This window comes from Oryctolagus cuniculus, chromosome 2 (assembly GCF_051225735.1).
Source record: "Oryctolagus cuniculus isolate XC-2025 breed Fujian yellow rabbit chromosome 2, ASM5122573v1, whole genome shotgun sequence".
NCBI classification, from domain to species: domain Eukaryota; kingdom Metazoa; phylum Chordata; class Mammalia; order Lagomorpha; family Leporidae; genus Oryctolagus; species Oryctolagus cuniculus.
Genome location: NC_142868.1, coordinates 152,244,469 through 152,268,206, shown reverse-complemented (window position 1 = coordinate 152,268,206; position 23,738 = coordinate 152,244,469). Strand labels below are relative to the sequence as shown.

Sequence of the window (23,738 nt, the reverse complement as noted above, 5' to 3'; positions counted from 1 at the left end):
ACATTTTAATGCATATATTATAGCTTATTTTACTGCCTTTATAATTGTTCATTTTCAGTGGTTATGTAATATGCACTTTAAGATAACAACAAATGGCAGCTTTTAAAAAATGAAGTCCCCGAAAGTCACCCCAAACTTTATCTTCTAAACTGCTATAATTCTGGAAAAAAGTCTCTGGGATAGCATTTCAGAGTGGTGCCCACCAAACATGGTCATAAAGTCAGTGTCTCTACACGTATGCATACATCCTGGCAAGGGGCAGGGTTTCTTTTAGCAACAAATGTTTTAGTTTTGTGAGATTTTTAAAATTAAATCAGCTTTACTAGACAGAATTTTTGGAACAATCTTTGAAATGATAGCTACGTGTTTACCATTAGAGCAATCTTCCTGTTCAGCACTGCTCATTCAATGTGTTTCGTGCCAACCATCACAAAAGGAATGAACTCATCTTTGAGTCATAGAATTCCAGCCACAACCCCCCTGTGAATGCTAACAAAGCACTTTATGAATCAGGATGAGGGTGGAGGAAACAGAGGGAGGTTTAAAAGATTCCACATCAGGTATCAAATGGTGGTAATATGAGACTTTTACAAATGCTTGTGGTGAATATGCCTGGGTGATAAATGAAAGGATATTAATTTGGGAACATAATCCTATTATGCCGTTTCACTCAGTTGTCTGAAGACCTTGAAGGATGCTAATTTAAGTAGCTTTTGCATATTTGGTGACTCGTTCTTCTTTCTTATAACAAAGACTTTACATATAATTAGTGAGATTCTTTTCCTTATGAATTGTATTGGCTTTTGCTACTTAGACAAAAGCAAAGATTTTTATTGTTGTAGCCCTACCCCAGCTCCAATGATGAAGACTAAACGTTTTCTAATTGGAAAATTCAGAGTGATTTTCAAAATCATGTTGGCCTTCCATCAAGTTAATTATCTGTGCTTCTGCCCCTGGACTCCCTGTGCACTGCCCATTCTCCCCTTTCTCAGCCATCCTTGACTCCCTGTCTTCCTCATTCTGTGCTACTACAGTAAGATTTTCCAAAAAATGATTGGGAAAAAGTGATTAGTGCCCTATATGTGTTCAATCCATTCTACCAATAGTAATTGACAAAAAAAAATTATTTAACATCCACATCCATGACTGTTAATATCATTGTGCCAATCACTTTTCTACTGGCTTAGTGTCCTGCTTCCTTCTGTCCTTGATTTTGTAACTGCAGGGCTGGAAGCCTGTATACTCCATTTCCCATATTCCTTTTCCAACTGGCTTCCAGTCAAATTCAGCCGATGAGAATTACCTATAGGAGAGAAGAAGCGTTCTGATCTGGTACGGTGGTAGTGGTGTCTTTAATGGCAGATTCGGCACAAGCCACACGGTAATTCTGTGCAAGTGCGGTACCTGTGCTGGCAACACAGTAACCTCCAGCAGCAAGGCAGGTCAGAAGGTGCCACCTAAGAAGGGTAGCAGCTTTCTCATCTCTGGGCAGTAGAGTAACCATTTCCTAGAATTAAATCTCTTTCTGTTTGAACTGTGTACAGTGGTTTCAGGTGTTTTGACTCGATAGATTGTACTGATTATGGACAAAAGTATTTTCAAAACTACTAGAGATGTGGGAAATCAAGATGTTTGTGTGAACACAGTGTTAACACTTCTCCGGAAACCACTGCTTCTCCCAAACTGTTGTCAGGCAAGTTTTATGCAGTTCTTAGTCCTATTAGTCCTAAACACGTGAAACGCTACTCAAATGCATTGGGTCATGTAGTTTGGCTTTTGTTTCAGGGGTACACATGACATATGCACTGTGTGGCTTGGGCACACTGGAGAGTGTCTATGGGCAATAGTGAAAGTCCTTGGCCTTTGGGTAATACAATAGCTATGTACCTGCTGTTTGGGGATAAACTGAAGTTATGGGTTACCATAGTTACTTGAACACTTGCTGATGAAGTACTATTTAGTAATTTGCAAGTGTGGAAGGCGGTTAGTCTGGCAGCAGAAGTCTTAGGTGTCCACCTGAAGTTGGAATGAGGGTTCAGCCACTGTCTTACCTAGATCTTCAGTGTTTTGAGGAATGCGCCCCAAGGACTATTTCCAGCTTTTGTTTCATGGACTGGGAACTTGGATGTGAAACCCTGGACATGGAGTTAATGAGGGTTAGATTTCCTGATTAAGCCCACATTGGAGAGGGTGCCTGTGACTGCCATGACTTCTGGACTTCTCAAATTCTCTACCTCAGGACCAGATGATGCATTTGTGTAGGTGGATCTTTCCATAATGTCTATCTCCCCCTTGAGGTCTTAGCTCATCATTGTACCCTCAGTACACAGCACGCTGCTCTATATATTCATTTAGTGAGTCTTCATTCATACAATGAATAATTAAAGGCCTATTTTATTTTCAAAGCATCAATGTGACAATAATATTTGAAAAAGTTGCAGCAGTTTATGGGAGCACATTTTGAACATTCCTCAAGTGACTTTTGCTGTAACAAAATCTTGCATCCTTGAATCTAAGCAGTGGTTTCTATTTCTAAATTAATCTGCAGATATTCTGGAGTGTGATTTGCTAATGTTCTTCCAGCTCTGTTGGCAAGAGTCCTTTGTCTATATATATAATAGGCCAGTGCTCACAATTTCAGTGAGTTTCAAACCTTGATGAACATAATATGTATGAAATGAGTAGACTTTACTTCTGATTAAGAAAATTGAGGTGCAGGCATTTGGCCTAGTGGTTTAGTGCCTGGGTTCAATCCCTATCTCTGGTTGCTTCCTGTTAATGCAAATACCGGGAAGCAGTGGTGATGTGCAAGACTGGGTTCTTGCCATCTATGTGAGAGATCTGGATTGAGTTCCCAGCCCCTAATTTCAGCCCAGCCTTGCCCAGCCCTAGCTGTTGCAGTCATCTAGGGGAATGAATCATTGGATGGGAGCTCTCTCTAGAACTCTGTCTCTCAAACATACTTATTAAAAATTTGAAAAAGAAAAATAGAAAACAAAATAACCTTCCATTTTAAAAGAGAATAGTTTAGTAAAATGCTTTGAAATAAGGTAAAATAAAATAACATAGGTCCCAACAATACTCAATTTATAACATGTAATTAAAAGGAATCCTAATTTACAACAGGAGCAGACATGACTAAGGACCTTTAGTGGAAAATATAAGGGATCTTCAAAAAGTTCATGGAAAATGGGAATTATGAAAATCTATGCAAACAAAATTTTAGTCCATAAAATAGACTTTTCTTTAAATTTCATTTTCCATAAACTTTTAGAAGTACTCTCATATATCACCAACATGAATAAAACTAGAGGTTTCATTGAAAGATATTAAGTACAAGATAAGTGATAGCATATTTTGGGAAGACTAATATTTTAATAATGTAATTTTTCTACCACTAAGTTAATTAATATACTTAAATCAATTGGATAAAATCTCAATAAAAATAATCAGGATAACTTGAAAAAAACTTCTGAAGTTTATAGGAATGAATAAAAAGGTAATAGTTAACATCCTTAGCCATCATAAAAAATGAGCTAACAATACATTAATCTGTAAAATGAGATAATTATATAAAAATAGAGTACCATTAAACATTTTATGCTATTTTCTGTGTTACATTATCATTTGCTAGCAAAATATTTTCTTAAGGAAAAATACCAACTTAAATTTTATATCATAAATTGGTAAAGATCAAGCTAGTAAGATTATGTTTTATCAAGATGCTAGACTAACCTCAGATACTGATCTGAGTGAGGTAGCGACTCTTATCTACTCCTCCTGGAGAGTTCATGAGTCACCTCTCACGCCACTTAGAATGGCCTCTACCATCAGACTCGGCGTGTTCACACACACTTTTTTCCACGATAGAAAAAAATAGATATTCACAACTTGAGTTTGAATTTCTTTTTTTTTTAATTTTTATTTATTTATTTATTTGACAGATAGAGTTAGACAGTGAGAGAGAGAGGCAGAAAGGTCTTCCTTCCATTGGTTCAGCCACCAAATGGCCACTATGGCTGGCGCTGTGCCGATTTGAAGCCAGGAGCCAGGTGCTTCTTCCTGGTCTCCCATGCGGGTGCAAGCGCCCAAGCACTTGGGCCATCCTCCACTGCACTCCCGGGCCACAGCAGAGAGCTGGACTGGAAGAGGAGCAACCGGGACTAGAACCCAGTGCCCATATGGGATGCCGGCACCACAGGCGGAGGATTAGCCAAGTAAGCCATGGCGCCAGCCCAGGGTTTGAATTTCTGAGTAGTCAGCCTGTCTAATATTTCAATGTTTCCAATGTCTGGTTTCCAGTCTCAGACAATTTCATCTAAAATTAGTTTTTGTCTTTTTATATTTAGGCAACCACCATTCTGAAACACTGAATGTTACAATTTAAATGATAAATTAACTTAATAAATGATGAAAGCTTAGATTCAAGTAAATGGTTACTCCAGTCTCTCTAAAAATGGGACTTTGAGATCTGTTCATCAAAAAAATGATCTATTGAAATAATTCCTTGATCTTACTAGGTCATTTGAAACCATGGTGCTTTTTTTTTTTTTAAGATTTATTTTATTTATTTGAAAGACAGAGTTACAGAGAGAGGTAGAGACAGAGAGAGAGGCCTTCCATCCGCTGGTTCACTCCCCAGATGGCTGCAAAGGCTGGAACTGCGTTGATCCAAATCCTGGAGCCGGGAGATTCTTCTGGGTCTCCCACATGGGTGCAGGGGCCCAAGAACTTGGGCCATCTTCTACTGCTATCCCAGGAACTGGCGCCCATATGGGATGACTGCACTTCAGGTCAGGGCTTTAACCCGCTGTGCCACAGCACCAGCCCCAACCACAGTGCTTTTAAAATAAATATCAAACTATTCCTACAGAAATAAAGGAAGCAAAATACATGGGTTTGTTGCAAGAGTAAAAACACCAACTCTTAAAGTTTTAATAATAATGAAGCTGAATATGGAGACTAAATGTAAAACTGGTGTGTGTTGAAGTGCACATTTTTAGTAAGTTTCAAGTGTAATTATAATGGATTCCTCTTTCAGAAGCATTTTCAGTGATATAAAGTACAAATTCTGTTCTTATGATTATCATCAAATTCTTTTCCCAGACTATTCTTAGTCATTTTTACCCATGACCATTTTATTGACATAATTATCTACAATTTAGACATGGAAAAATGTTTGTGTCTAATACGTAAACCAGATCACCTATGTTTCTTTTCTTAAATGAACTTGCAAAAATTCAATAGGGTTGGATGCAAAATTACAAAGATAGGACTAAAATCATATAAAGAACAGCAGCAACAGTGTGTCAATGATAGGAAAAACAGATATTTCTTGAAATGTGAAAAGAAGGTGACTCAGACAGGAGGTAAGTATTAAGCCAAGTTTTCAAAATGCAACTATAAATAATTTTGGATAAGTGATAAGAGGTTGATTTTCAGTTGTCAAAACACCATCAAGCAAAATTCACTTATGCATAATGAAGAAACATTCAGTGGTAAACCACTCTGATTTTTTAATGTGCTCATTTGGACTACATTCCATACTCTGAAACTGAATTGTCCAACATAGCAACTATTAACCACATGTGGCAATTTAGATTTATATTTGAAATAGTGAAAATTAAAGTAAAATACAGATCCTCAGTTGTACCAGTCACTTTTCAAGTCCCCTGGAGCCACCGTGGACAGAGAGACGCAGTGGACATCAGAGATGGAGCACTTTCACCATGGCAGGAAGTTCTGTTGAACACCACCACTTGGTGAATGACCAGTTGTGAGTAGAGCGATTGTAATTAAGTTTCCCCGGTACTATTCATCTGAAGTTTACCACACTATTTTTAAAAGGTTTTATTTATTTGGTTTATTTGAAAGGGAGAGACAGACAGACAGAAGAAATCTCCCTTCTGCTGGTTCACCCTCCAAACGCCCTCAACAGCTGGGGTTAGGCCAACTTGAATCCAGAGGCCCAGAATTCGATCTGGGTCTCCTACGTGAGTGACAAGGACTCAATTACTTGAGCCATCACTTGCTGCCTCCCAGGGTGTGCATTAACAGGATGGGAGGAGGGCAGGGACTGGAACATAAACAGCTTGACGTGAGAGACAGGCGTCACAAGGTGCATCTTACCACTCCATCAAATGCCTGTCCCTTCCCCAAGACTGCAAAAAATTTTCAAAATTAGTGATTTACTTGAATGGTGGAGAGAGACACAGAGAGATCTTCCATCTGCTCACTCACTCCTTTAATACCTACAACAACCCTGGGCTGTGCCAAGCCAAAGCCAGAGCTTGAAACTCAATCTGAGTCTCTCATCTGGGTGGGGGATGGGGATGGGGATTCCAACTACTTGAGCCATTACCTGCTGCCTCCAAGAATATGCATCAGCAGGAAACTGAAATCAGAAGCAGAGCCAGGACTCAGAATCACGAACCCAGGCACCCAGGCACTCTGATACCAGTAATTGTTTTATTATCCAAGTCATGAGTTAGTTCTAGAGGCAAGATGTACAACTGGAAAAAAAATTGGGGTCAAATTCCTTACCCTTTTTTTATTTTTCTTTTCCAATAAAGATTTCCTTGAAATATTATTATTCACTGGCTAATAAGAGAGGTAATGGCTTATTTTGTATACTATCAACTAGCACCTAAGAAATCCTATACCTTATTGTGAAAAATAAATATGCAGCAACTTTTGACTTGGTATAATATTCCAGATGCTAAATCACTAAGTATCATTTTATTCTTTTCATGATTGAGCAGAACAGCTGAGAAATAGAAAGGATTTTGTCTGCTTTATGTAACAATATAACCCACAACACACCCAGACAGAAATATTTTATAATGAGTTTGGCAGGCATTTCTTATACATATTGGAATGGAGAAAATCACCTTTATTAATAGGTCTTTAAGTTTTGAATAATAACATATCTCCACTATAATATAAGCACTTAAAATTTTATTTTCCCTCTTAAATTTTAAAAAAGTAATGTTATTGGAACTGCTGTAGGAATATAATAATGATAGTATTGAAATAGGTAAAAATTATTATGTATTTATTCTGGAATGTAAAATATAGAAAATTACTGGATGTTGTCCAGTTTTTTTATGAGCTAAACATAGCTCTGATAATGTAATCCAATAAAGATGTGATACTCCGCTGGTGCCCTGGCTCACTTGGCTAATCCTCTGCCTGCGGTGCCAGCACCCCGGGTTCTAGTCCTGGTTGCTCCTCTTCCTGTCCAGCTCTCTGCTGTGGCCCGGGAAGGCAGTGGAGGATGGCCCTAGTGCTTGGGCCCTGCAACCACATGGGAGACCAGGAAGAAGCACCTGGCTCCTGGCTTCAGATCAGTGCAGTGCGCTGGCCGTGGCGGGCGGCCATTTGGGGGGTGAACCAACGGAAAAGGAAGACCTTTCTCTCTCTCTCTCTCTCTCTAACTCTGCTTGTAAAAAAAAAAATGTGATATCCCCCAAAAATTAAAAAGACAAAACTTACTGTAATTTTAGAAAAAAACAAAATGCTAGCAAACCCAGTTGAAAAACACATTAAAACCTTAACTCATTAAAATCAAGGAAAACTAATTTCATAAAGGAAAACTGACAATAAAAAGAACAAATTAATGAAACAACCACATCAATTTGATTAAACAAGAACAATTAAAAAGTTCTCTAAGAGGCCGGTTTTGTGGTGTAGTGGATAAAGCTACTGCCTGTAGTGCCAGCATCCCATATGGGTACCTGTTCAAGTCCCAGATGCTCCACTTCTGATCCAACTCCCTGCTAATGGCCTGGGAAAGTAGTGAAAGATGGCCCAAGTGCTTGGGACCATGAATCCATGTGGGAGACCAGGGAGTAGCTCCTGGCTCCTGGCTTCAGATTGGTCCAGGTCTGGCTGTTGGTGCCATTTGGGGAGTGACCCAACAGATGGAAGACCTTTCTCTCTGTCTGAAACTCTGCCTTTCAAATAAAAAAAATAAATATTTGAAAAAATTAAGAAAATAAAAATTCTTTAAGTAAATGCTACTATGCTACCTGATAAAATCAACATCCATTTATATTCTTATCAAAAGTATATTACTATATAAAATTAAACATTATGAATAATGATTCCAAATAAAAAGTCAATTACATATGACAGCTAATGTAGTCTACTATGTCAAATAATTAATACTTAGTAATTATGATTATTATTTATCTCATATTAAATATTTTGTATTGCTTTCTCATTTTTAGCCAGTGTAATGAAACATGAACAGAAGAGAAATAAGCAATGTAAAGGTAAAAATAAAAATTTTATGCTATTTTTAGATTATGATTGTATAGCAAGAAAATGAAAAAAATTCATAGCAACTAGATTAATAAAAGAATTCATAAAATTTTAATTTTGAAAAAATATATTTCTATAAAATCACCAAAATGCAATTAGACTACATGTAACATAAAAACATTCCCAACTAAGATTTATTTTTTTAAAAAGACTTACTTATTTATTTGAAAGTCAGAGTTAGAGAGAGGGAGAGACAGCAAGAGAGGTCTTCCATCTGCTGGTTCACTCCCCAAATGGCTGCAACTGCCAGAGTTGAGCCAAGCCAATGCTAGGAACCGGGAGCTTCATTTGGATCTTCCACGTGTGTAGCAGGGGCCCAAGTACTTGGGCCATTTTCTGCTGCTTTTCCCAGGCCATTAGCAGAGGGCTGAGATGGAAGTAGAGCAGCCGGGACTCAAACTAGTGCCCATATGGGATGCCGGCACTGCAGGTGGCAGCTTCCAGTCCCCCAAGGAAGATTCTTAATGTGTGATGTGCACCAGCCTTAAAAGGAAAACTCTGATACTGAGAGGCCAGGACTTAAATATGGCCAATGTTGTTTCTCAATCAGAAAAATAAATATTATAGGGATCTTTATTTTATCAAATTATCTTATAGATTTGGTTCAATTCTAATTAAAATTTGTTTTTGGAGATCTTAAGAATGATACAATGAAGAAAAGTAAAAATCCACAAAAGACATTTATCTGAATATAAAATACATTGCTCTCAGATAATTATAATGCTAAGGTTTAAAACAATGCCCCTGACTAATCTCTCTCCCCTCCAATGGATGGGGAAGCAAGTTCCCTAAGACTTCTGGGCCATGCTGAAGCAGAATCTTGGTAGATACCGATCTCTTCTTCTCCTCACTCTCCACCTCTAGGGGCTGCCATCTAGTGGCTGAATTAGCAACGACGTGTATACTACCATTGTTTTCCAACTCTTTGTCAATATGCAAAAAATTAAATTACAAGTGGGTGCTTGGGTCCAAGTCATTAAATGACATTTTCCAATCTGATTTACTGCCTATTTATAACAACATGATGTCTAGGTTTGGCAAAAACATTCTTTTTAAAACAAATATTTTTTTAAAAAAGATGCATCATTTATTTGAAAGGCAGAGTTTGAGAGAGGCAGAGGGAGAGAGAGAGGGAGAGCGAGAGAAAGGTCTTCCATCTGCTGGTTCACTTCCCAAGTAGCCACAATGACCGGAATTGGGCCAATCTGAAGCCAGGAGCCAGGAGCTTCTTTCAGGTCTCCCATGAGGGTGCAGCAGCCCAGGACCATCTCCCACTGCCTTCCCAGGCCATAGCAGAGAGCTAGATTGGAAGTGGAGAAGCCAGGACTTGAACTGGCATCCATATGGGATGCTTGCGCTGCAAGTGGCACTTTACCTGCTAGGCCACAGCGCTGGCCCGTGGCAGAAATATTGATAGTTACTGAAGCATAGTTCTTTTACATGTACTTGCAAATTTTCATAATAAAAAGTCAAAAATAAAAACATTATTTATCAAATATAAATGGTCAATTAATTTGTGGGAAGAATCCTCAATATCATTAACAATTAAACAAGAGAGAATTAAAACAGCTATTTCTTACCTCTCAGACCAGAAAGAGTGTTAAAATACTAACAGTTTTCATAATGAACACGGTGTGGGAAAATAAGCACTCGATCTTTGGTAAGACTCCCAGTTGGTACCATCTTCTAGAGGGCAATTTGGCAGTGCCAATGGAAAAATACCACATAGCTGGAATTCCCCTTCATTCTTATGAAACCCTCAGGCAATAATGCAAAAAGACATGTACATGGATGTTTATTGTAGCATTGGGCAAAACACTGCAAGTCAGTGTGAATAACTTAGTCACTGAATACATGGACACACATCATATTCCGGAATACCATGCTTCCTTTATAAAGAACAATATTTTTGGTTTAGATCTTTAATCTGATTGTTCACTCTCCCAAATTCCTGTAACAGCAGTTGCTGTGCTGGACCAAGGTGAAGCCAGGAGACTGGAAGTCAATCCAGATCTCTCACATGGGTGAATCATTATCTGCTGCCTCTCAGGGTGCAAAAGAGAACTAAAATCAATCTTGGGGCCAGCGCTGTGGCATAGCAGATAAAGCCACCGCCTGCAGTGCCAGCATCCCATATGGGTGCCGGTTTGAGTCCCAGCTGCTCCACTTCCAATCCGGCTCTCTGCTGTGGTCTTGGGAAAACAGTAGAAGATGGCCCAAGTCCTTGGGCCCCTGCACCCATGTGGGAGGCCCGGAAGAAGCTCCTGGCTCCTGGCTCCTGGCCTCAGATCGGTGCAGCTCCAGCTGTTGCAGCCAACTGGGGAATGAACCAGCGGATGGAAGACCTCTCTTTCTTTCTGCCTCCCCCCCCCCTCTATGTAACTCTGACCTTCAAATAAAATAAATAATTCTTAAAAAAAAAAGGAGAACTAAAATCAGTCTTGAAGTATATATATAAATATGTTATATAAATTAATTGTGCCCCACAAAATCACTAATACAGTAGTTAAGCCAGGAAAATGGATGCAGAAACACAATGGAAAAAAAATGGAAGAATCCACTCAGTCAGTACAAAAGGTAGGAAGGAATAGAAGCAATACAGGAAAATCATTTACACACATACAAATCAATCAATAAAATGATGAAAAAATCCTCATGAATAAAGAGAGGGAGGCATAACAGAAAAAAATCCACAAAAGACCCCAAACATTTAGAGATTAAATGAATTGCCTCATCTCCAGAAAACAAGCAAACTAGAATACATTTTCAGAGGTTAGTGTCGTCATTTCATAATATGCACTGGATGAGTCAAGAAAGGTTTTTTAGCACAACAGCATTTTACATCAAATGAAAAGGATTAGTCCCAATTTGAAAAGTCAATGTATTTTTGTTATTTCTTTTCCTTTGTTTTAAGTTGAGCTCCTGAATATTTTATAGATTACAAGAAGTACAAAAAAGAGAAATTGAAAAGGGACTGGTAACTCTGTTATTATATTTGCAAATGCAAAAAAAATCTGAGAATCCATTGGGAAAATCTGAAGCTATGGCAGGTAATTATTTGCAAACCCACGGAAACCACCCCAGCTCTTTGCTGTTATGTAAGCCAAATAATCAAGTGAGAATATTTTCAAATAACCTATTATTTAGAACTTCAAAAAGTCTTTCTCTAGCAGGAATAAAGGAAATTTACAGGATTGAAAGCAGTGTAGCAATTAGGTGGCTCATTAGTAATCTTCTGTATAGTCTATTTTAAAATGACACTTCTCTTATATTGGTATTTTTAAGGCTATTGCTAATAACTTTAAGCCAACAGACTCTAGAACCTTAAGAAAATAAATTTGTGTTTTCAAAGCTACCCAGTCTACCCAGCTGCTCCTCTTCCAGTCCAGCTCTCTGCTGTGACCCGGGAGTGCAGTGGAGGATGGCCCAAGTGCTTGGGCCCTGCACCCGCATGGGAGACCGGGAGGAAGCACCTGGTAGTGGCCATTTCGGGGGTGAACCAACAGAAGGAAGACCTTTCTCTCTTTCTAACTTTGCCTGAAAAAAAAAAAAAAAAAAAAAAAAAGGTGGGATGGAGCCAGTAAAGCCACCGCCTTAGATGCCGGCATCCCATATAGGTGCTAGTTCATGTTCCAGCTGCTTCACTTCTGATCCAGCTCCCTGCTAATGGCCTGGGAAAGCAGCGGAGGATGGCTCAAGTTCTTGGGTCCCTGTACCCACATGGGAGACCCGGATGAAGCTCCTGGCTTCTGGCTTCTGCCTGGCCCAGGTCTGGCCATTGTGGCCATCTGGGGAATGAACCAGTGGATGAAAGATCCCTCTCTCTCTCTCTCTCTCTCTGTCCTTCTGTCTCCCCTCTGTCTCTGTAACTCATTCAAATAAATAAATAAATCCTTTAAAAAGAACTTTAAAAGAAAACAAAAGAAGGGAAAGCCTCCAGGGAAATTGAAAAGCTCTGGAAAGACTCTAGTGCCCAGTACTGTGGAATGCAGTTAGATAGTATTTTTACAGCCTCCTCCTTCTGGTCTCTCACTTGGATGTCAGTGGTTAAAATACTTGAAATATCACCTGCTGCTTTCCCAGGTGCATTAGCAGTGAGCTGGATCAGAAGTGGAGTAGCTAGGACTCCAACCAGTGCTTATATGGGATGCTGGCATTGCAGGCAACAGTTTGACCCACTATATCACAATGCCATTACCATAATGTATCATTTTTAACTTAGCAGATGTCCAAGATACTTCCTTTTGCTTTTTTTTAAAGATGTATTTGAAAGTCAGAGTTACACAGAGACACAGACACACACACACACACACACACACAGCTCTTCCATTCGCTGGTTCACTCCCTAAATGGCCACAGTGGCCAGGGTTGGGCCAGGCTGAAGCCAGGAGCCAGGAGCTTCATCTGGGTTTCTGACATGGGTAACAGGGGCCCAAGCACTTGGGCCATCTTCTGCTGCTTTCCCCAGGTCACTAGCAGGGAGTTGGATCAGAAATAGAACAGTCAGCCAACACTGGAGGCAGTGGCTTTACTCACTGTACCACAAATGCCATCCCCTGTCAAAGATATTTTTAAAAATCTGTTCAGTAATTTTCCCGTGAAGAATTTATTCAGAGGAAACAATGAGAACGTGTTTCAGGAACATATGTACAAGTGCATTCATTACATAGTTGTCTATGGGCTTAATACAATGAAGTAACGTTATGTCTGGCAAAAAAGGACATGATCAAAGTATGATTGCCATACAATTTCCCTTAGATTCACAGTACTTAAAGAGGGGGTAAGTAATGTGAACAAATTTCACAGAAAACACACTCAACACATGAGGGATATTCACCACATAGTGAGTGAGTTCCAAAATTATTTTTTTAAAGATGTGCTTATTTATTTGGAGGGGAGAGAGAGAGAGAGAGAGAGAGAGAGAGAGAGAGAGAGAGAAACCTTCCAAACTTGGGTTTACTCCCCAAGTGGCCACAACAGCAGGAGCTGGGCCAGGCTGAAGTGAGGAGCCAGGAAATTCATCTGGGTCTCCCAAGTGGGTGCACCTGCCCAAGCACTTGGGCCATCTTCTGCTGCCTTCCCAAAAGCAATAGCAGGGAGTTGGATCAGAAGTAGAACAGCCAGGACTTGAACTGGTATCCACATGGGACACCAGTACCACAGGCAGAGGCTTAACCTGAGGCACAGCGCTGGCACCAAGGTTCAAAATTATTAAAGTCCACTAGCTCAATTAGGGTGGAAGTAGGCCTCTGTAGAAGATAGTCTAATTAAAGTTTCAGCTGTACCTTTGCATCAGTGATTTTTGGTAGAATCTGGCTTGACATCCACAGCAGACACCCAGTGAGCGTTGGTGAACTTCCTCCATGCTAATGAGCGGCACCAGTGTGGAGATGCCAGGCTTGCAAGCTTCCAGGCCTGGCCTCTCTGCAGCCTGGGTACTTAGTGTGTGGAAAAGGAGCTGACAGAATGCAGGGTGTTATAGCATATGTTTGCAGGTGCTTCTTCCCGGTCTTCTGTGGGGGTGCAGGGGCCCAAGCACTTGGGCCATCCTCCACTGCCCTCCCAGGCCACAGCAGAGAGCTGGACTGGAAGACGAGTAACCGGGACTAGAACCGGTGCCCATATGGGATGCCAGCACCGCAGGCAGATGATTAACCAAGTGAGCCACAGCACTGGCCCCGAGTTTACATGTATTTTTAATGAAGGCAAGGAGGCAGCTAGCAAGCAGAGCTGACATCACCAGCCCCTAGCTGCAGTCCAGCTTGTGCTGTAGCCCCACTGGCACCAGCCAACCACTTCCCATTTCTAAGCAGCAGAAAATTGAGGGGTCCTTGAAACTGCTGGTTTGAACCAGCTGCGGCCCAAAATAACCAACATGGTTGCAGCTGGAGACTTCATTCCAGCAACAACCTTTAGCTGCTTGTAATGTCTTTATAATAAAATTACCATGGCTGACACTTCTACTCCTATTATGGACCTGATATCATCACACTTCTGAGCTTTCCAAAAAGAGCAAGTAAATGGGTAAAACCTCAAGGTCTGCCCCCAAATCTGCCCCCTTTAAATATTCAATTTAACCATGCCCCAGACACCACCCTCTATGCCTCCAGATCACTTCCGGGGTGGACCCAAACCTCACTGAGTGCAGCTTATTCCAGTGTGCCCACTCTCCCTCTTGAGTGTGTACCTTTGCTTTGCATGCAAATCATCTTGTTTCTCTTGATCTTTACCTATGTCTTATCCTCAAATTCTTACATTGGACAGAACCTGGACCCAGTTATCTGACAATTTTGCAGTCCAGGAGTTAGGGCAAGTCACACATGGCAGCTACCAATAAAGTTATAACATTTCTGAGTACAGGAGGAATTCACTCCAAGTTCTCATGTATGGGATCAGAGATGATGTGCATTCTTAATTAAAAAGTTAAATCAGAAAAAAGACATAAACTCCAAAACAAAAATATCATGCAGTAAACTGTTTGGAATTGGAAGACAGGGAAAGTTGAACTTTCAAGACGGACCTTAAGTGGGAAATGGGCCTAAAGCTCAAAACAGAGTTCAGCTGCTATTTGCTGGCTTGCCGTTACACATTTACTCTGTTATGCTCTGTGTTTGTGGTCTGTGCCTAGGCACGTTCCTGATTCAACTGCTGAGATGGACAGCCCCCAAAAGTCCCATTTTTGCCATCCAGGCCTGACCATGAACTGAGGTCACTTTTGAGTATGAAGCCATCAGGTTACAGTGCTATCTCTGAAGCTAGCATCCCTCATCTGTATAGTAGGCCTGGATAGGAACCTGAGCAGGAACCTTATATATAACCTTTTGATCATTCTGAGCCTAAAGGCTCCTTCTCTTCCCTTGGTTGCAGACTTTTTTGTAAGTCAGAATTACAGAGAGAGACAAAGGGAGGGAGGGAGGGAGAGAGAGAGAGAGAGTCCATCTGCTGCTTCATTTCCCAAATGGCCACAATGGCTGGGAATGGAAACCAGGAGCCAGAAGCTTCTTCCAGGTCTCCCACATGGGTGCAGGGGCCCAAGGACTTTAGCCATCCTCTGCTGCTTTCCCAAATATATTAGCAGGGGGCTGCATTGGAAGTGGAGCAGCTGGGACTCCAAGTGGCACTTATATGGGATGCTGGCATTTAAGACTTTGGCAGTGCTAGCCCTAGACTGTTTTCTGAAGTCTCTTTATCCTAAATTCTTTTCTAGTGGATTTTGCTGACAGAATCATTTGAAAGCTATGTAGGAATAATCAAATCTAGTAGTTAACGATGGTCAAATAAATCAAGGTATACATTCTTTCATTTAGCAATTGTATTAAAATCTTTCCGGTGGAATAACAAATAAACCCAGCAGTTCGTGGGGCTGGCAATGTGGCTCAGTGGATTAAGACATTTCTTGCAATGCCTTCTTCCCATATGAGCACTGATTAGGGGAGTCCTGGCTGCTCCACTTCCAATCCAGCTCCCTGCTAATGTGCCTGGGAAAGCAGCAGATGACGGTCCAAGTACTTGGGCCCCTGCCTTCAGATGGGAGACCCAGATGGAATTTCAGGCTCCTGACTTCAACTTGGCTCAGCCCCAGCCATTGGAACCATTTGGGGATTAAATCAGTAGATGGAAGATCTCTCTCTCTCTAACTCTGCCTTTCAAAAAAAAAAAAAAAATACTTTAAAAAGCCCAGCAGAGAGCTGGACTGGAAGAGGAGCAACCGGGACAGGATCTGGCACCCTGACTGGGACTAGAACACATGCATGTTTATTTCAGCAGTCTGCAGAAGCAAACAATGGTTGAATACTTAATAGCACTCCCAAACCATACAGGCAAAACAAGAAAAAAATTGCACACTAATGATCATATTTATGCATCCAAGTAAGATATATGTGCATACAAACATTTTGAAATAAAAATAGACTAAAGAGTGGTTTATAGAATACTTCGCATCTATAAGGGAAGCACTTTTTCTTATTTGAAAAGATGAAAACATACTAAGTGAAAAAGGTTTCATACTTGTACATAAGCCTATAAGGACTCCATTCACGGAACCATGTTGTATGAAGATATCCCAGGACTCCGAGAACCTTGATGATGACCTTTGAAGACTCATTCCACAATAGATCACAACCTGGAAACTGAGTTGGAATTATTTGATGTAAGATGAATATTAACTTCGATTTTACCCTTGAAAAGCTAATTGTAGTTATGTCCATTTGTGCTTGAACTTTTAAAGACCTGTCTGGAGCTACAGGAAGCAAATTGGCCGCAGAGCCTAACAGCAAGTCTTACAGAGCTTTGGTCAGCTTTGTATTTTCAGACAACCCTTCAATTACAAAGGCTTCTGGGTCAGCGATTCTCAGTGTTTGGGACTGAGGGGCTGGGATACAACGACGAAATGAAGTCTTTGAGGCCTTCTGTCGACTCTGTGGTCCCTCACTCCGCCATTTCTAAGGCTTGGCTCCCAGGGACTTCCCAGGAGGGAACACACAGATTCCTACCAGGGTCTCCAGCCAAAAGCTGCCTATACTTCTACTCTCGGCCTTAGCAACTCCGAACCAATGGGTGGAGAGGTATCTTCTGATACGCTGCTGTTGTTTTCCAACCAATCGGAAACGTTCTTCTAACGCTCTCCCCGCCCCCGTTCCCCCCCCCCCCCGCCTCCTTTGAGAAGCGCAGACTCCAGGGAAGCCAGCTTCACTTCCGGGCCGCAGCCTGGGGCGGCTACGCACGTTGCCATAGCGACCGTTTTACGTTAACTGGTTTGTAGCTTAGATCCAGGTATCTGGGCGACCGCGGGGCCAGCTCTTCCGCTCCTCGCTGCTCCCTGTAGCCAGGAGGCCCCAGCAGGCTCCAGCGGCCTGGCCTAGGGATCCGCGTCGCCCAGAAGGGCGGTATGTCTGCGGAAAAAGACGACGAGGTGGAATGGGTGGTGGAGAGCATCGCGGGGTTCCTCCGAGGCCCGGACTGGTCCATCCCCATCTTGGACTTCGTGGAGCAGAAATGTGAAGGTAATTACCAGAGCTCGCGCCGACGTCCTTCCTCGCCTCCCTCACACCGGCCCTTGGCCGGGAGGTGGTCTCCACTCCTGTCGGCCGTGTTTAGCGCTGGTTGTGCGGGAGCAGTTGCTTTCACCCCGCCGGTGTTTTCCCTCGCAGACCTGAAAATGCAGTCTGAGATTCCCCTCTCCCTGAGCCCAGGCGCACGCCGAAAAACGTTAAGACTTTAATCCTGTGTTCTGTCTTTCACCCTACCCTGCTCGTCCCTGCCCCGGGCACGTGTACTTTTGGGGTGGGCTTTTTCAACAGCTGTTCTGGTGGCTCGGGAGGGGACGCGTCATTTTACCTCTAGGTTCCTTCATATTGCTAGCTAGCATTTGGTCCGTGTGCAGCCAGCCTAGGAGATGAGAAATGATTCACCCGAGATCGATGAGCAACGGAGAGCATGTGACCATTCAGCAAAACGTCTGTTTCCCTTGTTGAATTCTCCATATCTCGGTTGTCTCCCAAATGGAGAGGGGTGCGCTTCTGCCCAGTGAGGCTTACAGACGTGGCATAATATTCGCGGTGGTGTGCGGGCTAAGTTTCTAATCAGCTCATGCTTAGAGTTCTATAATCAGTTCTTGGAGACTGGTTGGTGCCCATTCATAGAAAAGGAACCAGAAACCGTGTCTTAGGGGTGAGTACACACACAGCCATTATTGTGGTTGTTCAGCTGCGCAAGACTTTGAGAGAGCTGTGATATCTGTCAGTCATTTGAACATTTGTATTACGTTAGAGAGATTAGACTTGTTTTGTAAGGTTCGGTGGACTAGAGTTAGAGTCGCCGAGTACAAGACATAGGGGAACCGATTTCTGTGAAGGAAGGTTTGCTTCCTAACAGAATGTATTCTTCTTACTCAGAAGGTAATGGGTTTCTCGGGCACCAGCAGGTTTTGAATGGATCTGACATTGACTTAAGTTGTTAGAGGGGTTGCAACTATCAAATGATTAGTTATCTTGGATGTCCTTTTCAGATTTCTTTCAAACCCAAGATTCTATGAATCTGGTAAAGATGAAATTTTGTTTGGCCACTGATTTTTTAATCACATTCTTATTTGCCATAATAAAAATAAAAATAGCAGTTTTTAAGTGTTGTGTTTTTAAATTTTTATTTATTTGGGCCGGCGCAGTGGCTCACTAGGCTAATCCTCTGCCTGCGGCGCTGGCACACCAGGTTCTAGTCCCGGTCATGGTGCCGGATCCTGTCCCGGTTGCTCCTCTTCCAGTCCAGCTCTCTGCTGTGGCCCAGACGGCAGTGGAGGATGGCCCAAGTCCTTGGGCCCTGCACACCCACATGGGAGACCAGGAGAAGCACCTGGCTCCTGGCTTCGGATCCAGTGCAGTGCGCTGGCCGAGCGGCCATTGGGGTGTGAACCAACAGAAAAGGAAGACTTTTCTCTCTGTCTCTCTCTTTCACTGTCCACTCTGCCTGTAAAAAAAAAAAAATTTATTTATTTGAGAACGAGGGAAGGAGAGAGAGAGAGAACATGAGAACCTGCTCCTATCTGCTCCCTAAAGGCCTGCAATGACCAGGACTGGATTGGACCAGGCCTGAGCCAGGAACTGGAGATTCAACCCATGTCTCCCACCTGGGTGGTAGAAACCCAACTTACTGGAGTCATCACTGCTGCTTCCCGTGGTCTACATCAGCAGGAGGCTGCAGTGGAGCATTGAATCCAGGCACTTAGAGGTGGGATGCAGGCATCTTAATTGCTAGGCTGATCACCTGCTCCCTAACTGTTGATTTTCACAGGTAGTTTTAAGAGGTTTTGAAAACAAAATAATTTTATTTGTACTCCTTTTAAAAATTTGAAATTATAAGACACTGAAAGGGGCCGGCGCTGTGGCCTAGTGGGTAAAGCCGCTGCCTGCAGTGCTGGCATCCCATATGGGTGCCGGTTCGAGTCCTGGCTGCTCCACTTGTGATCCAGCTCTCTGCTATGGCCTGGGAAAGCAGTAGAAGATGGCCCAAGTCCTTGGGCCCCTGTACCCGCATGGGAGACCTGGAAGAAGTTCCTGGCTCCTGGCTTTGGATCGGCGCAGCTCTGGCTGTTGCTGCCATCTGGGGAATGAACCAGCAGATGGAAGACCTCTCTCTCTCTCTCTCTGCCTCTCCTATCTCTGTGTAATTCTTTCAAATAAATAAATAAATCTTTAAAAACAATTAAAAAATAGACACTGATAATGCACCTAGAATTCCAGTATCCTTTAAAATAACAAAAAAAAAATTATATCACTTGTTATTGCTGTTTGTCCCACTGAGGCTAAATACTAAAAAGGGGAAAAAAATTAAAGCATCGTTTATCTTTTTAACTACAAGTGTCAAAAGTGGCTGTATCCCAGTAATAACATACCGGATAGTATAATTTTATTGAGAGGCAGAAATCTTAGCCTTAGAAACTTGTACTGTAGTAATTTGGTTTCAGAATGAACTGAAAACAGCCTAAGTAGTTGTTGTATTGAATATATGTACAGTGCTACACAGAGCAGATGCCAGGGTAAATAGAAATCACATGCCAAGGACACTTCAAATACCTGTTTATATTTCACTGACTTGGCGTTGCCTATGTGCTAATCTCAACCTCAGATAATTTCAATATCAGTTTTCTACAACTTTATAAATCCAACATTTATTTCAACAAATATTTATTGAATGTCATCCTTGGGCCAAAAGCTGGGGATAGAAAGACAAAACAAAATTCGGTGCTTGAAAAGTTTAGTGGAGAAGACAGGCTGGTAAACAGAATGAAATACAGTGTAGCAGTTGATATAATAAAGGAAGACATATGGTGGTGTACATTGTAAGAGATCAGAGGAAGGGATCTAACCAGGTTAGGAGTTGGATGTGGGTAGCAGATCATGCAGAAGGTGCTACTGGGCAATATCTTGAAATGTGGTTGGGAGAGAAAGGGGGCAAAAAGGGTGGAGTAAAGGCAAAAAGAGGACAGGACTTATGCAAAGTCATGGGGATTTGAAGTGGTATATATGATGCTTGGAGGTCTTCCAAGTAGTTGTGCATTGTTAGGAGGCTGAGGCTTGGATTGTAGGAAATGAGATCTGGAATCTTCTCAGACCTGCTTAAGATTTTGCACTTATTGGTAATGAGCAGTTGTTGAAGAGTTAAACTGAAAATTGCAGAAGTTAGAAAGATCAGTCTGGGAGAATGAAAAATGTTTATTGTTTGCAATTCATGAGTTTGTCTTGGGATTTTTTTTTTTTTTTTTTAGATTTTATTTATGTATTTGAAAGTCAGAGTTACACAGAGAGAAGAGAGGCAGAGAGAGAGGTCTTCCATCCGATGGTTCACTCCCCAATTGGCCACAATAGCTGGAGCCGCACTGGGTCTCCCACGCAGGTGCAGGGTCCCAAGGACTTGGGCCATCTTCTACTGATTTCCCAGGCCCTAGCAGAGAGCTGGATGGGAAGTGGAGCAGCTGGGACTCAAACTGGCACCCATATGAGATGCCAGCACTGGAGGTGGCGACTTTACCCACTAAGCCACAGCGCTGGCCCCTGTCCTGTTTTCTTAATTAGATTGTAGCTTCCTGAGGGAATATGTATATTTGAAATCTACATTATTTCACACATATAATCACATGTTTTTTAAAAAATTTATTTATATCTTTGAAAGGCAGTGTTAGAGAGAGAGAGAGAGATCTTCCATCTGCTGGTTCACCCCCCAAAAGGTCCCAAAGCCAGGGCTGGCCAGGCCAAAGCCAGGAGCATTATCAGGTCTCCCATGTGAATACAGAGGCCCAAATCTGCTACGCCACACCACTGGCTCCACGTTTTGGTTTTTTAAGTTTAACATCATTACCGACCTATGGTGACAGAAAGGGGCTAATCACTTTCAGTAAAATTTTCATAAGAAAAATTCCAGTACAATAAGCTGGAGACTGTTTTAGAAGGATTAACGTTTAAAAGTTTTAAACATAAGATTTCATTAAAAGCTTACAAAAATATTGTTGCCTTATCTGAACACACTTAAAAGTTAATGGAGGGGCCAGGGTTATAGCGCAGCAAGTGAGTTAAGCCACTGCCTACAATATTTGTATTCTGCATGGATGCCTGTTCAGATCCTGGCTGCTCCACTTTTTTTTTTTTAAAGATATTATTTATTTATTTGAGGGATAGAGTTACAGACAATGAGAGGGAGAGACAGAGAGAAAGGTCTCCCATCTGCTAGTTTGTTCTCCAAATGTCCAAAGCTGGGCTGATCAGAAGCCAGAAGCTTCTTCCAGGTCTCCCACATGAGTTCAGGAGCCCAAGTGCTTGGGCCATCTTCCACTGCTTTACCAGGCCATAGCAGAGAGCTGGATCGGAAGAAGAGCAGCTGGGACCAGAATCGTGCCCACATGGGATGCTGGTGCTGCAGGTGGAGGATTAACCCGCTAAGCCACAGTGCCAGCCCCTTGGCTGCTCCACTTCTGATCCACATCCCTGCTGATGTGCCTGGGAAAGCAGCAGAAGATGGCCCAAGTGCTTGTCCCTGCCACCCATGTGGGAGACCCTGATGGAGTTCCAGGCTCATGGCTTTGAGCTGGCCCAGTCACGGCCATCAAGGCCACATGGGGAGTGAACCAAGTGAACTCTCTTTCAAGTAAATAACTAACCTTTTAAAACAAAGTTAATGGAAAATCAAAGACTTAAGTTTATTTTGGTGCAAAAAAATTGAAATCCTTGGGGCCGGCATTGTGGCATAGTGGGGTCAGATGTTGCCTCTGATGCCAGCATTCCATATGGGTGTCAGCTGCAGTCCTAGATGCTCCGTAGAATCTGGCTGCCTGCTAACGTACCTGGGAAAGTAGCAGAAGATGGCCTAAGTGCTTGTGTCCCTGCACCCACATGGGAGATCCAGATGGAGTTCCAGGCTCCTGGCTTCAGCCTGGCACAACTCTGGCTGTTGTAGCCATTTAGGGAGTAAAACAGAGAATGGAAAATCTCTTTCACTCCGTCTCTCTCTCTCTTTCTGTAACTCTGCCTTACAAATAAATAAAAAATAAATCTTAAAATTGAAATTCTTACATAGCTTTTGTTTTTTTCAAGATTCATTTATTTGAAACTCAGAGTTACAGAGAGGCAGAAGCAGAGAGAGAGAGAGAGAGAGAGAGAGAGAGAGGCCGTCTACCTGCTGGTTTACTCCCCAGGTAGACACAATCGCTAGGGCTGCGCTGATCTGAAGCCCGGAGCCAGGAGCTTCCTCTGGGTCTCCTATGTAGGGGCAGGGGCCCAAGGACTTGGGCCATCTTCTACTGCTTTCTCAGGCCATAGCAGAGAGCTGGATCTGAAGAGGAGCAGCTGGAACTAGAGCTGGCACTCATATGGGATGCCAGCACTGCAGGCAGCAACTTTACCTGCTACGCCACAGCACTGGCCCTAGTTTTTTTTTTTTTTTTAATAATATCGTTTTCTGTGAACTTTCTGAAGACCCTTGTGTGCATGAATTTCAATTTTTTTTTACTAAATAAATTTATTTCTTTTTTTTCAAGATTTATTGATTTATTTGAAAGGCAGAGTTCCTGAGAGTTAGAATGAGATCTTCCATCTACTGGTTCATTCCCCAAATGACCACAACAGTGGGAGCTGGGCTAATCTGTAACCAGGAGCCAGGAGCTTCTTCCAGGTCTCTTACATGGGTGCAGGGGCCCAAGCACTTGGGCCATATTCTGCTGCTTTCCCAGGTGCATTAACAGGGAGCTGGTTTGGAAGTGGAGCAGCTGCGACTTGAACTGGCACCCATATGGGATGCCAGCACTGCAGCCGGCAGCTTTTTCCCACTACACCACAGCGTTAGCCCCTAAATTTATCTTTTAATTCCATTTTCGATGAACCTTTGAAGTAACATTGCATTATTGATTAGAAAGTTGCAAATTAGTGTTCTTAAATATGAGGTAGTGTTTCTTTTAAATATTTTCCTAAGTTGGAGAAAACAACTTGTTTAAAATTAATACTATATTATTTACATATATTTCTTTTTTTAAAAAAATAAACAAACAAGAATTTCGGGCTGGCCCACTGGCGTAGCAGGTAAAGCTGCCGCCTGCAGTGCTGGCATCCCATATGGGTGCCAGTTTGAGTCCTGGCTGCTCCACTTCCCATCCAGTTCTCTGTTATGGCCTGGGAAGGCAATAGAGGATGGCCCAAGTCCTTGGGCCCCTGCACCCACGTGGGAGACCCAGAAGAAGCTCCTGGCTCCTGGCTTTGGATCAGCTCAGCTCTGGATGCTGCCATTTGAGGAGTGAGCCAGCGGATGGAAGACCTTTCTCTCTTTCTCTTTCTCTGCCTCTGCCTCTCTATAACTCTGCCTTTCAAATAAATATTTAAAACAAACAAACAAAACAAACAAAAAAACCCAAGAATTTGAAGCTAAAAAGCTAGGCT

General features: G+C 42.2%; 1 protein-coding gene across 3 annotated transcripts in view; it reads left to right on the top strand.

The window, feature by feature from the left end:
* Positions 1-16,970: 16,970 nt before the first annotated feature.
* Positions 16,971-23,738, top strand: part of CFAP36 (cilia and flagella associated protein 36) — a 40,279-nt gene continuing 33,511 nt past the window's right edge. For 2 of the 3 annotated variants that reach the window (XM_089326403.1, XM_051842884.3), the window contains exon 1: positions 16,976-17,327. Coding sequence is in view for 2 of the 3 variants with exons in the window: in XM_051842884.3 (XP_051698844.1) it covers positions 17,213-17,327 (115 nt within the window). In the remaining variant the exon portion in view is untranslated. Of the gene's footprint in view, positions 17,328-23,738 lie in introns of all 3 variants that reach the window. The other variant, XM_002709861.5, reaches the window with a different exon arrangement.